We start from the raw sequence: 14,034 nt of genomic DNA, 5'->3' as shown, positions 1-14,034 counted from the left end.
TCCATTATATCGTTTATACATCATCCGTTAAATTAGAATGTTAAGTAGACTATCCAGGTTGATATTTTGAAAAAAAAAAAAAAAAAAAAAAAGGCGGAATCTGAAATGATTGATGAATAAGTTGGATCGCCGTGGTTTGAAAGATATCCATGTGGAATTGCGGCAACTAATCACGACGATGATGACGATAATCAATAATGATGCTCAATGTCGGTTTTACATGGCAAAAAAAAAAAAAAAAAGGTGCATTCCAAGATACATAGGCGTATTACAGCTTCAATAAAAAATATAATAAATGGAAATGGGCAATGCTGTAGCTATTGATCACATCATTATGTATCATTGGAGTAAACCAAAAGTACCTGAGGATCGAGATCCCCTTCATGACAACTCTTGTACCTTTTTTTATTTTTTTTATTTTTTTTATTTTTTTTATTTTTTTTATTGCAATCCTGACTAAGCACAGCACAGCACAGCACAGCATACCGAAATATGAATGGTCATTGCGAAATAACAGAAATTACACGTGGAGCAAACTGTTGTATAACAAGCATAGTTCCCTCAAGTATAGGATCCTCATTGTGTGCGAGAATGTCTGTAGAATAGTACATCTACAAAAATATGTACATTATCCGTTGAAATTGTGATCAAGCTATATGACAAGCAGAGCGTTGTATAAAAGCCTGCATAAAAACACGCAATTCTCCACCCTCCCCCTCTCCTTTTTCTTCTAAGCGATTGCTTCCTCTTCTGTAAATACCTTTTTCGCTTTTTGCTGTACGCTGCATAAATGCATCTTTTTACGCTTTGCCTTGGCCTCAGCGCTATCCTCTCAGCATCGATGATGGTACTCGCTCAAGAGATTATTGCTCCTGAGGAATGGATCGAATCTGTCAAACTCAATCAGGCCCTTGTAAAGCGCAAACTCCAAAAAAACAAGTATAACAAGCAAAAAGAACAGCAAAAACAACAACATTTTAATCATAATCGTCATCACCACAATCTCCAAAACAGTTTCGTGAAGCAGACAAAACGGAGTCTGCTAGAGCAGGAGCATCAGAATGGATTAGGGACAGTAAAAACAGGAGCACCCATAGAGATGGAAAAAAGTCCTAGGCTTCAGAAGCGTGAAAAGGGGTCTCCTTCACACCCCGAGATTGAACACCACGCTTCAGACCTTGTGTCCTTTGAGACCAATGCTATTGTAAACACACCAGCTATACAACATACCGTCGAGATTGCAAACTTCAAGAAAACGAATAAGAAGAATGAAAGGGTATTAAAATCAAAGTCAAAAGTGAGACGATACACTTGAGGGCCAACAAGTCTACAATAGAATCGATCAAGAGTAATGAACAGTTATGAAATAAAGCGTTATACTTTCCATTATACTATTCATGCCCTCCAATAGCATTTAGTAATGCGCGAGATCTTCCATGACAAAAAAGAAAAAGAAAAAAGAACCGATTTGTGGTTGTAAAATAATAAAAATGTCAGCAATCTCTTCATTACCTTGCAATGAATCATATTAACGGAGTTTGCATCCGGTCAGGAAGCTACTTGATGACATGACATGCAGTGATTTTGCATTTACCATTGAAAAAAATTACAGACATCCCAGATCTTGTTCTTCAAATTATGGTTTCTTTACCTCTCCCTTTCCGTGCGTTGCAAAAGATTACAATGATAATATTCTAAACATTCGCCGCTACTAAATAAACATTTAAAAAAAATAAGCATGATTTGAGATCCATCTAGAAACTACAAAAAGACGCGTTGCGTGCTACGTCCATGCACACGTAAACAAGGCCAACAAGAATGTTATCAGGCCAAGGAGATCGCAATGGGGCTGAAGGAGGCAATCGTAGGAACATTTCAAATGATCCTACGATCAAATCAACCTTTCCCGTCTTTATTATTATTTGGCCGTGCATTAGATTAATTCTGGTAGATATCTGGAATAGGGAATGGGTGTAATGGGCGGGATGTCGGAGTAGAAGAGACTCCTCTCTTAATGCATCCAACAAGAAGAAATATGGATGACCAGGAACTACATTAATGAACATTGGCTCTTTCTCAAATCTGTTCTTTTTTCTTCCCTTACTCTTCACTCTTCTTTAATTAATCGCTGTATTTTCCCTTCACTCCTCTTTTTTTTTTTTTTTTTTTTTTTAATATTTTGTGTTTGTGATTCTTCGTCCGTGTATCCAATATCTCTTTTATACCCCCACTTTTATCAGCCTATTATACAGGCATAATTAACATACACGCACATATTGTAAACATTAATACTAGCATTCCAAAAAGTTCTTCAATATGCGTATCTTCAGTATTAGTTTGAGCGTAGCTATTGCTCTGTTCCTTTCGCAGGTCCAGGCTCAAGATGTCCCTGCAAACGATGCCCCCATCAACGCTGCTTCAGTTGATGCTGCCGGTGATGAACTCGTTTCGCTCGAGGGGCTCAAACAGATGGATAAGTCCATTTTTCCTTCTGCAGAAGAACTCGAGTCAAGAATCAATCTCTTCCAGGTTTATGCCTCGGACTCAGGTGCCAATAGTGACAGCAATGCTGCGGAGGATGTGAAAAACACGGAGGCTAATGGTACAGAGAAGAAAGAGAGCAAGGGGTCTGAAGAGAAGGAGAAGAAAGAGAGCAATGGATCTAAAAAGAAGGAGCATGAAGAGAAGAGCGCTAAAGCGAGTTCCCATCACCACAGCAAGGCCAACCATGAGCATAGCAAGGCCAACCATGAGCATAGCAAGGCCAACCATGAGCATAGCAAGGCCAACCATGACCATATCAAGCATATGGCTGGGCACCATGGCCAGCACGACGACCAGCACCATGACCAGCATCATGCCCAACAGCAAGGCCAGCATCATGCCCAACACCAAGGCCAGCATCATGCCCAACACCAAGGCCAGCATCATGCCCAACACCAAGGCCAGCATCATGCCCAACACCAAGGCCAGCATCATGCCCAACACCAAGGCCAGCATCATGCCCAACACCAAGGCCAGCATCATGCCCAACACCAAGGCCAGCATCATGCCCAACACCATGGCCAACACCATGATCAGCACCAAAATGATAACCAACATAGCCATCACGAGGACAGCCTCTCTGCTTCAACAACAACGAACCACCACAAGAAGCACAAGAAGCACCACGAGAATGACAACAAAAAGCACCCAAAGCATACGGATTGCATTGTCTACGAGACTATCACTCTAACTCCTACATGCCCGCCAACCCCTTCTAACCATCTACTTAGAAATGGATGGTAGATATTAAGAAAAATAAAGCCAAAGTCGCGATTTTTTTTTTCTTTTCCTTTTTCTTTTATGCTCAATCTCCACAAAGCTGGACAGACAAGTTCAGGCTTATCTGTCAAAGGGAATCCATAACCCATGTCAAGTTTTTTTTTTTGTCTTTTTTTTTATTTTTTTTATGAAATGTGCTTGGTAGCCATATTGATAAGCAACTTAGTTCAGAACGACAATAGTGATGAAGATGATAGGAGCGATGAAAAACCACCTGGTGAACCACTCGCTCTTCTACCCTTGCATGGACAAGGAAATGGGCTACACCGAACAGCAAATGTAGCAAGGGCAATATCCACGTAACACAAGCAACATGCTTCCCACCTGAAAGCTTAGGAGAAAATTAGCTGAACCAGTCCGAGCCAAATTGCCCGCAAATCTGGCAAAAATTTATATTTCACTGATGGGAAACAACAATCCTTTGTCACGGTCCTGTTTGGTGCCAAAGGCAAGCATGCAACAGGTGACAAATATAAACTATGAAACATATATTTTTATGTTAAAAAGAAAAGTATACAGCTCGACTAGTCATCACTTCATATCCACTTTAGCTTCTTCTGATTCTGGTTCTGGTCCCCGAGCTCGTATTCTCTCGTTAGCAAGTTTCACAGAGAATGTCCACAACTTCTCTTGCAACTCCTCATCCAACGCATAGTGACCTACACAAAAGAACATATTGCAATATTGTAAGCGGAATATTTTCTTCTTCTTTTTATCGGTATTTTACTTTATACTCAAAAATCAAATGTACTTACTGGGTCGGCAATCATTTCCAACAGGCACAAAGTATCTGCCCCGGATATCCTGTTCTTCAATCTCTGGGCTAGTGGCACAGTACAATTGATTCAGGACACCGATTTCCGGAGTGGAGGCACACACCTTACCTGCGAAGTCATACACTCCTGCAGCAATCGCACCCAAAGATTTTTTATTATTCCTGGCTAGATTTGTATAGACAAAGCCTGGATGAAGCATATTGACATAGACCTTTTCGTTGGCTAGACGACGAGCCAAAGCTTTACCAATGAGTATGTTGGCGAGTTTGCTACGTCCATAACGACTTGTTGTGTTGGAGGCATTCTTATCATTCAGAGTATCGAAATCAATGCCCCCCTTCACGGTCAACTCGTGTCCGATCGAGGAGAGCATGACAATTCGTGAAGGTTGCGACTCTTTGATCCTGTCCAGCAATGCCATCGTGAATACAAAGTGACTAGGAAAAATAAAAAATTTATGTCAGCAAAAAAAAAGTCATAAGCAATTATATTTAATTTTCTAGTTTGCGTTTTGGTGCATTGCTCGCATAATTCTTGTGCTCCGACATACCCCATGTGGTTGACTGCGAATTGTTGCTCGATCCCATCAGCACTCAAGGCAAAAGGAGTGGTCATAATACCTCCATTGTTGATCAGGATATGAAGGGGTAGACCTCTGTCCAAGAACTGCTGTGCTGCATGGTGACACTGTCTCATATCATTCAGGTCGAGTTTCAAGAAATCAAACTCGGGGTTCGGGTTGAGTTGTGGGTGTTTCCTCTTGATTTCCTCTTTAGCTCGTTCGATCGCCTCGAGTGCTCGTAGCTGTGAGCGACAAGCAAAGAAGACTCGAGCGCCATGTGCAGCTAGGGCCACTGCAGTAGCGTAGCCAAGACCACAGTTGGCTCCTGTAACAATAGCGACCTTTCCTGTGAGATCAGGAATATCATGTGTAGTGAACTTTGGTCGTTGGGTAAACGATTTCCAGTATGCAGAGTTGAACACGACGTTAGAATAAAGCATTTTGTTATAAAGAGATATATAAAGAAAATAGAAAATGAAAAAATGAAAAAAGAACAGTAGAGGAGTGAGAAAAGGTGAGTAAGATAAGAAAAAGAGGTGGTTGGGAAAATCCAAGGGCATCACCTTTTATACCGAAAAAGAGATCTGTGCTCAATTTTTTCATGCAAACATGCACATGCAACAATTTACTTTGGATATTGGACCGATTTGCCCTCTAGAAACCGATCGCTTACCTATTGCACTACGTACTTACACTTACACTTAGTCTTTGTTTTCTTATTTCCCACCTTGACGGCCTACAATTAAATTATATACTCGTGGAACACATGCAAACCAGAGAGGCTCGTTGTAGAAAAATGCCTACGCGGCATAGACGTTACTATTACGAAGCGTAATCAGGGATGAATTTGATCCCATTTTTATTAAACTTAAACTTAAGCTCTTTACTTTTTTACGGCATCTCGGTCCGTAGCAATGTCTCTGTCTGTGTTTCCACAAGTCTATATACTCCTTCAAGATTACTGTCTGTGTTCTCATCCACTTGTCGACTGGGATCGATCGCCAGCTGGAAATCAGGCGCATAGTCTTCAAAATACTCATGTTCTGGAATCTCTTCGGAGATATCTTGCTTGCCTATTACAATGCTTGTCAAATATGCATAGCATTTGGCAGTTGATGTAGTCTTGTATCCTCCCCCACCAAGGATTATCAAAGGTCTTTTCCAGGTCATGATTTTTTTCAAACAATCACCATAACTCTGAATGTTTAAATTCCATTTCCCTAAAGGATCGCCTGCCATGCCTTAAAAAATAATGGGCAATACCTTTTAAGTCTTCTACCTTTTATATATCCACAGACAAAAAAAAAAGTGCATAAACAGATAAGTTACCATCTACACCGCATTGCAATACAATGGCGCCTGGGTTATAACGCATGGAAAGCGGCTCCACGACTTGGTCAAAGATTTTCGATAATGTTTTCTGTGACAAGCCTGACTTTAATGGCACATTGACAACGGCCTTTGTCTTGTTTGAGGATATGCCGCTGCCAGTCCCTGGATAAAATCCTTCTGCATAATGATGCAGAGATACAGTCAGGACCTTGTCCGTGAACTGAAATGCGTTTTCAACACCTTTTACCAGTTATATGAAAAGAGCAATCAAGACATCAACCAAGTTGATCGTATTATTCAGCAGGTAATGTAATCATTTTTTGTCTTTGCCGTACCATCACCATGGTGCACATCCAGGTCAATATACATGACACGATCATACACCTTTTGGAGCTCCATGATACCCAATACAATATCATTCACGATACAGAATCCAGCTGCCATATCCTTTTTTGCATGATGTCTAACAAACAATTCACAAATGTCGTTTTTGAGCACGTTGGAATGTTACTGACCACTCGGTCTTTTCTTTCTTACATTATTCAAGTACGAGCTAGCCCTTACCTGCCGCCATCCCAATGGACTACAATGTCAAAAGCATCGTCATTGATGAGTCTAGCGGCCTTGATTGTTGACCCGGCAACTAACTCTGCATACTGAGCAATGCCTTCGAACACGGAGCAATCGTATCGTAAACCATACTCTTCTAGTTGATCCATTCTACTGTCCTCTGTGATGCAATCTTCATTTTCGTCTGACGCATTGTTTTCCTCTACTTTTTGAAGAAACTCTGCAGAAGCATGCCAGCGGTTAATTCGGAAGGAAAAGGGGAAAAAAGAAAAAAGGAATCTAGTCTGCTCACAGACAGTCATACCAATGTAATCGCGTGAGTGATATCTACAAAGCTCTTTAAGTGTAGCCTTTTGCGGTGAGACAATAGTAATGTCAGGATGGTTTAAAAGACCATAAGCATCAATCAAGGCATGAACCGTGATAGACTAAATATTGTTCGTATGAGAGTTACAATGCACGCTTTTGTTTGTTTAATTAAAACATATTTGAATACACTCAATGTATTATGGTCACTGTCAAAGTCGATTTACTCTGTCAATATTGGAGGGTAGCAATGAGGCTAGGCCTGCATACTCCTTGCTGTAGATGTATGCGATTCTTTTTGCATGGGAACTAGACATGGTAAATAAGAGAATTGTCTAAATGAGTCTTTAACAAAAAGGAAATTAATAGGTTGGTCTTGTGCCCTGATACAGAGGACTGCGCCAAGAGCCATGTGTCGAGATTTTTTGACCTCTTGAATTAACTTCATTACATTCCCTCCTTAGCTTCTCATCAATTCTTTTTCTTCGCTTCCCATCGTTTTTGTTTACTTGCTTACTTTCTTTAGGCTCTACAGCACACCTGTATGATAAAAAGGTACCATTATACGTTATATTACTCACATTTACCAATCTCATATGCCTCTCTGCTGACCAAAGAAATGATATACAAAGAGCTAAATAGAGATACGCGATGGATAGTCACCAAACGCAGAGCATTTATCCGCACGTTCCACCGCCTCCTATCTCTGCAAGAAGTTACTCAATTGAACCCTCCGCTCCACCTTCTGCTCCACCTTCTGCTCCACCTTCTGCTCCACCTTCTACTCCACCCTCTGCTCCTCTGCTACTATCATCACACTCTTTACGCCCATCACACACATCCTTCGCTCCGTATCCAGATTTAGCTTACTCTCCTTCTGCTCCTCCTCCGCCTCCATCTTCCATTTCACCGCTATCTCAGCCGACATGGTGCACGTCAATATATAGCCCGACAGATGGCGATAGTCAGCCTGAGCAGCTCTATCCCACAGAACCTTCTGTATCCTATCCAGTTTTGGAACAGACATATAATATACCGCATGAGCAGAAGCAAAGCAGTGCCCAACAGCTCAGCCTAGACGTTGAAGCTCTTCGTATTCAGGCGAATCTGTCCGCCCAGCATTTACGACAACAATATGAAAATGAACAATTGAATGGGCTATCCCAAAGGCTACTACAGTTTGAGGAGTCCTTAACTGTTGATACGACGGATGATGATTTAGATGCGTTTTTCAGCCATATGCAGTCTTATGAGAAGGCGCATGAGTCTGTGCAGCAATCCAAACTTACAATATTTAACCTTCAACAAAAAGCTAAAGGATATGCAAGTAGACTCTGGAAAGTTGAAACAAAGTCAGAGGTCGCAAAAGCCACATGTGGTGATGGAAACATCATCTCACACAACTATAGCTATCAGCATGGGCATCATGAACCGGAGGTGGCCATGAAACTTAAAAAGTCCCTCGCTCGCCTTTATAAACAACGAACAAAGAGTCTAGTACAAATGCAATATGAGGAAACATCATGTCGGCTTTGGATCGAAGACCACCTTGCGGCTTTTTTGAGTAATATTTCATGGATAATGAATAGGAATCAAAGACAGGAGGAGATAGGCAAAGTACCTTGGATAGGAACACCCCCTAATAAGCAAGACTTGGAGCGAGTGAGGAACTATCTCGATATTCTCTTCCAATTTGAAAGATCTGCTCGAAGGCAGCCAGATTTTAAAGCGGAAGTCGATGAACGGAAAACTGATGCGGCTCTCCCAGAGTCACCATTGTTTTCATCGACATCATCGAATGCGCAGGAACCGACTGTTGCATCCACAAACTCAATCCTTCAATCCATTCAGCACTGGATATCTCTTCTCGCAGCTACCTTTTTGCACTATGGTGGTATCATCGAATATGAGTATTTAACCGTGCAGGTACTCCGAACACGTCAGGTATCAAACTGGGCTGCAACTTTTGTGCAATGCGGGATACCAATAACCTGGTCAAAGACATACCAGGACTTTTACATTACTCAGGTGGAGCTAGTATTGACTGGCTCATTAATGCGTAAACATAAACTCAAGGAGTCACCACAAAGCTGTCTTTCAGGACCTTTAATTGAACTCGGATTGCATTTGGAAGAAGACGACTATCTGGCTCTTTTAGACCAAATGGACTTGCCATTATTTTTCAATCGCCTTCTACAAGAACAAAAGGAAATTTACTCCAATGACGGCTCGATCCTACGGCGAGAGCTCTCAGAACGTGCTGCGTTGCGACTATTGAGTACAACCCGCCACTTGTTTGACGTTATCATACATGCGCTACGACGACTGACAGCTTTCACTATGGTTGCAAAGCGTTTATCCCAATTACTCTGTCAATTGGCCCAGATCCTGGGCGACCACTTGTTGATCCTTGGACCTTCATCTGAGCGTGACCATAGTAAGGCAAGCGCTAGTATTAAGCTAAGCGTGTAAGTAATTTCGTTCAGGTTCGAATACTCCATGAAGTTATGGCTTGATCAGAGCTTCATATTATTGTATTAACTGCGTGGCTATCAATGAAACTAGAGAGATCACTACAACGTTAAACACAGAGCTTGACCATATATTTATCGATATTACAAGTGCTCTATTTGAATCACCGGGTCGTGGGTTGTGGGCGTTTCTACCTTCAATACCTTACAAATTCATGTCCAGCTGTTCTGTAGCTACACTTCTCGAAGAGATTGCACTTGAAAACATTGCTAAATGGATCACTAATCCAACAGAGTTACTCTCTATCGCCCCTGAATCAATCAAACTGAGGACAGCACTTGGTACAAATCCCGGAGAGGCTGTCTTCCTACTCACAGCTATGGCTACCATGGCAAACTCAAGGTCTTTGAGCAATAGTAGCTCTCCTGCAGCATGCCAGGACAAGGAACTTGCTTTATTGGAGCAGAATATTGCCTTCATAGTGGCCTTCCTTATCATTGATGCTGCATATATAGACTTAGACATCCGACAAGAACTTGGGAAGCCTGCACGGGAAATCCTGAGCTCAATCTGCGATTCTAACCCAAGAGTGATATCCTTCCTGCTTGGGGTCGTCGAGACTAAATTTAATGAAATGGATGACATGGCCCAGTATTTGTTCCGAGGCTTGCCTCTAGAGGAATGGGAAATTTCTTCAGGCGATTTCAAAGCGCTTAAACGACTATTAGAGACACGGCCTTTAAGCAGCACACAATCCCTATTTGCGAGGTTTATTTTTAGCCATTTACCTTGGGTGCCTCAAGGTATACATTCCCGTATCAAACAACATGTTTCGAGGCGCGCGTTTTATTAGACCATGGGTTTCATTGATTTTTAACAGAGTATAGCTTTTTTCCTTTTTCGGCAAGTAGATTTGGACGGCTCGACCTTTCATAGCAATGAGAGAACACAAGTCCCACTTGTTTACAGCAAAGAATTGGCGCTCACAATGGTCGACATATGTATACATTACCATGGAGGCACTCAAATTGGTGTCGATACTAAGGTTAGCGAAGGCAAAGCAGAGGAAAACTCAACAGTAAGTTCACCGCGCGCCGCTTCGTCTGACCAAAAGTCCACGGCATCCCTCGCCCCTAATCTGCCTCAAGCCATTACAAACATTGCAACGCAGTCAGGAATCCATCGTTCTGAGCAGGCTGCCATGAAGGGTTATATGGACTGGTGTTGGAATATGCTGGGCAAACTGAATCTAACAAAGGTCCCAGTGCTAACGCTAGTGGAGGCTTCCAGGCTATATCCACAAGACTCAGGGACGACAAAGCATCAACAATTCTATCAAATGCAGCAAACATTTGCCCGAACCATCCACTTTCTATTGACAGAAGCTAGTCGTGATGCAGAACACTTTTTACAGGAGGGCTGGGCTACTTTGGTGGCAATTCTTCAGGCTGGACTTGGAACTGTCTTTCTGATCTTGGCGGGGAACCTGATTCCCCCGATCCTCAATTCTGGAGCAGACGTGTGTGCTCATGCTGCACCATTTAGCCGACTATTATGGAGTATGGCATCATGGAAGCAAGATCCGTTGCTTGCAACAGCGGGGGCACGTGTAATCGGATTACACAATCTCTCACACCCGAAAATCCCAAAAGGGCTTTCAGGGGTCTGGTGCCTACTACATTTCCATCTAGAACATTCCGGCACCCAGTCCAGTGGCAATGCTTCCAGAGTCCTTAAACTTTGGATATCGGCTGTAGTTTCTCAAAAGGATTGGATGGCGCGTCAGGAATGGGTTCAGATTATGGACATTATCTGTCTTTTCAGCTTTGAAACGGGTTTAGACAGAATCCCCAAAGATGTTTTAACAGAACAGCAGATTCTACTTTCCATCGAATTCCGGCAAGCACCAGGTATGTCGACCGAGTTAATGGAACTGGCCCAACCTGGACTGGATAGAGTCATGGAAATGTTGCCAGAACGATTTCTGAAAACATTACCCATCCCCCAAGGGTCGAATGACCCCAGTTTGCTCATGGGAACTTGGTCAGTCAGGTCGTTTGCCACGAGCCTGCTAACGCAACAGGCTATGGTCGAGACAAACTCAATCTGGTTTGCGTATTATGTACTATCAGTTGAGACTAGTATGGAACGGGAGATGAGGATCAAGGTCGGAAGCTATTATCGTCAACATCATGAGGACCTAAAAGCCCATGGCAGCATCAAATCTGTTGTGAAAACACTTGGCATCACTTCTCGGAAGACCTTGCATAATTTTGCAATCTGGCGATGGGCGCAGCATCTCCTTATTCTTCCCTTCGACACGCTTCTTTTACCCTTGTTTTGGCAAATGTTCTTTTACCTTTATTTCGGCCATGCTGAACATCATGGCATATTTTATGGTTACAAGTTTCTAGAAACCAATCCGGAGATAGTAGACCAACTCCGCGATAGGCTACAGCAGACATACGCTTATTTTGGGATGGAGGCTCGCAAAGCGATCCAGGACATGGATGCCATTAATGCTGCTCCATTGACAGCTCTACACGAGCTCTATATCGCGCTCCACGGTTGGATTAGTGAACCATTACTATTAACTGCAGACATTGATCTGAAGAGGATTCGTAAAGATCTGATGCCCAATCGCCTTTTTACGTGCAGACTACCAGACCCTTTGGAATGTAGTTCAGATTTATGGAAAGATATTCTGTTTGAGAGACAGCCTCCGAATCAGGGCACCTCTATCCAGAGTTCAGAAATACCGTCTTCGCTATCTCCAAACTCACCACCCACATCTCGCCGGTTAAGCTCGCAACAGTCAGGGATTAGAGAGCACTGCCAAACTCGTGATATACGGAAACACAGTCATGCCTGGCAGGAACATAAAATCAGTAACTGTCTTGTTAAGCAAGCAAAGCCAGGGCCCGTATTTTTTATACCTCGCATGCTAGTGCAGCCTCCAGTTATTGAATCCAAAGCGACCTGCCAGAGCTTGTTCATCCAAGCCGTGCGTACTATCAAAAATTATTGCAAATCATATCGAGCAACAAATAAGGCGTATGAAAGCTTGGATGCGTCATATCTTAATGAACTTGGCTCGCTCTACCACAATGATCTCAAGACGTCAAAGGTGGAGATCGCCTGTAATATTACACCAAATACCCGATGCACGCGGCCTGCAAAGTTCGAATTGAGTTATGAAGAGGTTGTCTTGAATGAACAGATCCGGGCATCAATCGTTGAAAACCGCGAACGTGCTCGCACAGCCCGATTAGGAGCTATCGAACAATCGTTCTGTCTTGCAGCGCTCGATATTTTCAAGGTTATTGATGCTTTGTTACAGCACATCAGCCTGAATCCTACTGATGCCAGTTTTCAAGATTTGTCAATTCAATCTTTCTATTATCTGTGCAACGAACTCCTTGAAGACGCTCGGACCTATCCACCAGCTCATATGCTCCTCACATCCATTGTCAACACTTTAGGAGTCCAGGTTGTTGCAAACGATCCTAAGCAGACAGAACCTATTTTGGATATGATGCAGAAGGATGATTTCAAAATTGCCATTTTGCACAAAACATTTTACCCTGCAGCCTTACCATCCGAGTTCGTGAGGCTTTATCAGAAAGTAGCAACATGCAAAGAGTATGGACTAGCGTCCAAAGATGTTTTGTTAAGGCAATTTGATGTTCAAGCCTGGGCCTGTGGGCGGGATAAAAGCAAAAACATACAGCAACAGCAGCAGCATGATGATCCGTCTGTACAGGACAGGCTAGCATTTTATGAAGTCGCATTTACAGCTATGGTGGCACAGCAACAACTCCAAAAGCATGATGATCAGATCCAAAAATCCACGGAGCTCAGTACACGAGATCGGCTTGCAATCATCAAGTCGCATCGCGAGCTGGCGGGTACGCTTTTTTTGAATTTCTTACAGCAAGACTTTATCGACTATCTGAGGATCCTTTTTGACACATGCGGTATCATGTGCCTGGAACCCGAGGTTTTGGAAGACTTTATCCGCATTATGGGTGTTGAGCCGCGGTTGATTCCAGCATTACTAGATGGTGCTGATACTCTAGATGAGTCTGGGTTATTAAACTGCAAGGACAGCAAACCTATTACAAATATTGGGTTGTCAGATTATGACTTTGAACGCCTTGTTCAATTCTTAGCGACCTACTTTAATGAGTGTCAGGAGAAGATGGCACGTGGAAATCTGCTTGATCGATACAATGGATACGCACTATCAATTGCGTCGCTTTTGACGGTCGTGATGTGTGATGAGAGATATATGAGCAAGTGGATGGACCCGACGCGTGGAAAGGCTGGATTTTTTAACATGAATGAGCCTTTACAGATGGAATGCCCAACCTCTGTAGGATGCCGATCTACTAGAGACAGAATTCTTATCCCAACTCAGTGTAAGATGTGGCACGACACTATATCTGTATTCCAGCCATGGCTAGAATGTCTTACAGTGAATGCAGTCGACGAAGCGCATTTCCAGCGGCAACAAAGCGGCGCTAGTCGGCTTCTTTTCGCATTCGTCGGTATCATATCCAAGATGGTGGGCTCTCTTCATGCGTACTACCATGATACTAGTCCCATGCTTGCTGAGATATTTGGATTTTGGATCGAGATGATACATCAAAGCACACTCGCGAAAGGATCTATTAACCAGATCATGCTGAT

The 14,034-nt window shown here is 42.7% G+C and overlaps 5 protein-coding genes across 5 annotated transcripts; 2 read left to right on the top strand and 3 right to left on the bottom strand.

The window, feature by feature from the left end:
• Positions 1 to 745: 745 nt before the first annotated feature.
• Positions 746 to 1,344, top strand: BCR41DRAFT_346213 (hypothetical protein). The gene has a single exon (XM_022022839.1). The coding sequence runs from the start codon at positions 791 to 793 to the stop codon at positions 1,313 to 1,315; it is 525 nt and encodes a 174-aa protein (XP_021885607.1). The 5' UTR covers positions 746 to 790; the 3' UTR covers positions 1,316 to 1,344.
• An 833-nt stretch (positions 1,345 to 2,177) lies between these two features.
• On the bottom strand, positions 2,178 to 3,319 carry BCR41DRAFT_383581 (hypothetical protein). The gene is made up of 2 exons (XM_022027482.1): positions 3,061 to 3,319; positions 2,178 to 2,988 (listed from the first exon to the last, which is right to left on the bottom strand). Exons 1-2 carry the CDS (start codon positions 3,106 to 3,108, stop codon positions 2,545 to 2,547), a joined length of 492 nt encoding a protein of 163 aa, XP_021885606.1. The 5' UTR covers positions 3,109 to 3,319; the 3' UTR covers positions 2,178 to 2,544.
• Positions 3,320 to 3,662: 343 nt separating this feature from the next.
• On the bottom strand, positions 3,663 to 5,187 carry BCR41DRAFT_331626 (hypothetical protein). The gene is made up of 3 exons (XM_022021806.1): positions 4,651 to 5,187; positions 4,080 to 4,537; positions 3,663 to 3,983 (listed from the first exon to the last, which is right to left on the bottom strand). Exons 1-3 carry the CDS (start codon positions 5,100 to 5,102, stop codon positions 3,856 to 3,858), a joined length of 1,038 nt encoding a protein of 345 aa, XP_021885605.1. The 5' UTR covers positions 5,103 to 5,187; the 3' UTR covers positions 3,663 to 3,855.
• A 336-nt stretch (positions 5,188 to 5,523) lies between these two features.
• BCR41DRAFT_379848 (histone deacetylase 8) lies at positions 5,524 to 7,187 on the bottom strand (the record flags this gene model as incomplete). Its single annotated transcript, XM_022027233.1, has 6 exons — positions 5,524 to 5,903; positions 5,992 to 6,234; positions 6,330 to 6,457; positions 6,559 to 6,784; positions 6,869 to 6,992; positions 7,098 to 7,187. The coding sequence occupies 6 exons, from the start codon at positions 7,185 to 7,187 to the stop codon at positions 5,554 to 5,556; spliced, it is 1,161 nt and encodes a 386-aa protein (XP_021885604.1). The 3' UTR covers positions 5,524 to 5,553.
• A 115-nt stretch (positions 7,188 to 7,302) lies between these two features.
• BCR41DRAFT_124067 (hypothetical protein) lies at positions 7,303 to 9,435 on the top strand. Its single transcript, XM_022019464.1, has 2 exons — positions 7,303 to 7,425; positions 7,503 to 9,435. Exon 2 carries the CDS (start codon positions 7,522 to 7,524, stop codon positions 9,340 to 9,342), a length of 1,821 nt encoding a protein of 606 aa, XP_021885603.1. The 5' UTR covers positions 7,303 to 7,425; positions 7,503 to 7,521; the 3' UTR covers positions 9,343 to 9,435.
• The last annotated feature ends 4,599 nt before the right edge of the window (positions 9,436 to 14,034 follow it).

The sequence above is a fragment of the Lobosporangium transversale genome (assembly GCF_002105155.1).
Source record: "Lobosporangium transversale strain NRRL 3116 chromosome Unknown BCR41scaffold_3, whole genome shotgun sequence".
Classification (NCBI taxonomy): Eukaryota; Fungi; Mortierellomycota; class Mortierellomycetes; order Mortierellales; family Mortierellaceae; genus Lobosporangium; species Lobosporangium transversale.
This window is presented reverse-complemented; position numbering and strand designations above follow the sequence as displayed.

What these genes read in the sequence shown, in the direction of transcription:
- BCR41DRAFT_346213 (XM_022022839.1), top strand. Translation starts at nt 791, where the DNA reads ATGCATCTTTTTACGCTTTGCCTTGGCCTCAGCGCTATCCTCTCAGCA.
- BCR41DRAFT_383581 (XM_022027482.1), bottom strand. Translation starts at nt 3,108, where the DNA reads ATGGCTATGTTGGTTATCATTTTGGTGCTGATCATGGTGTTGGCCATG. An exon ending in TGATCATGGTGTTGGCCATG is followed by an intron (nt 2,989 to 3,060) that starts GTGTTGGGCATG and finishes ATGCTGGCCTTG; the next exon opens with GTGTTGGGCATGATGCTGGC.
- BCR41DRAFT_331626 (XM_022021806.1), bottom strand. Translation starts at nt 5,102, where the DNA reads ATGCTTTATTCTAACGTCGTGTTCAACTCTGCATACTGGAAATCGTTT. An exon ending in TTCGCAGTCAACCACATGGG is followed by an intron (nt 4,538 to 4,650) that starts GTATGTCGGAGC and finishes TATTTTTCCTAG; the next exon opens with TCACTTTGTATTCACGATGG. An exon ending in TGGAAATGATTGCCGACCCA is followed by an intron (nt 3,984 to 4,079) that starts GTAAGTACATTT and finishes TCTTTTGTGTAG; the next exon opens with GTCACTATGCGTTGGATGAG.
- BCR41DRAFT_124067 (XM_022019464.1), top strand. Translation starts at nt 7,522, where the DNA reads ATGGATAGTCACCAAACGCAGAGCATTTATCCGCACGTTCCACCGCCT.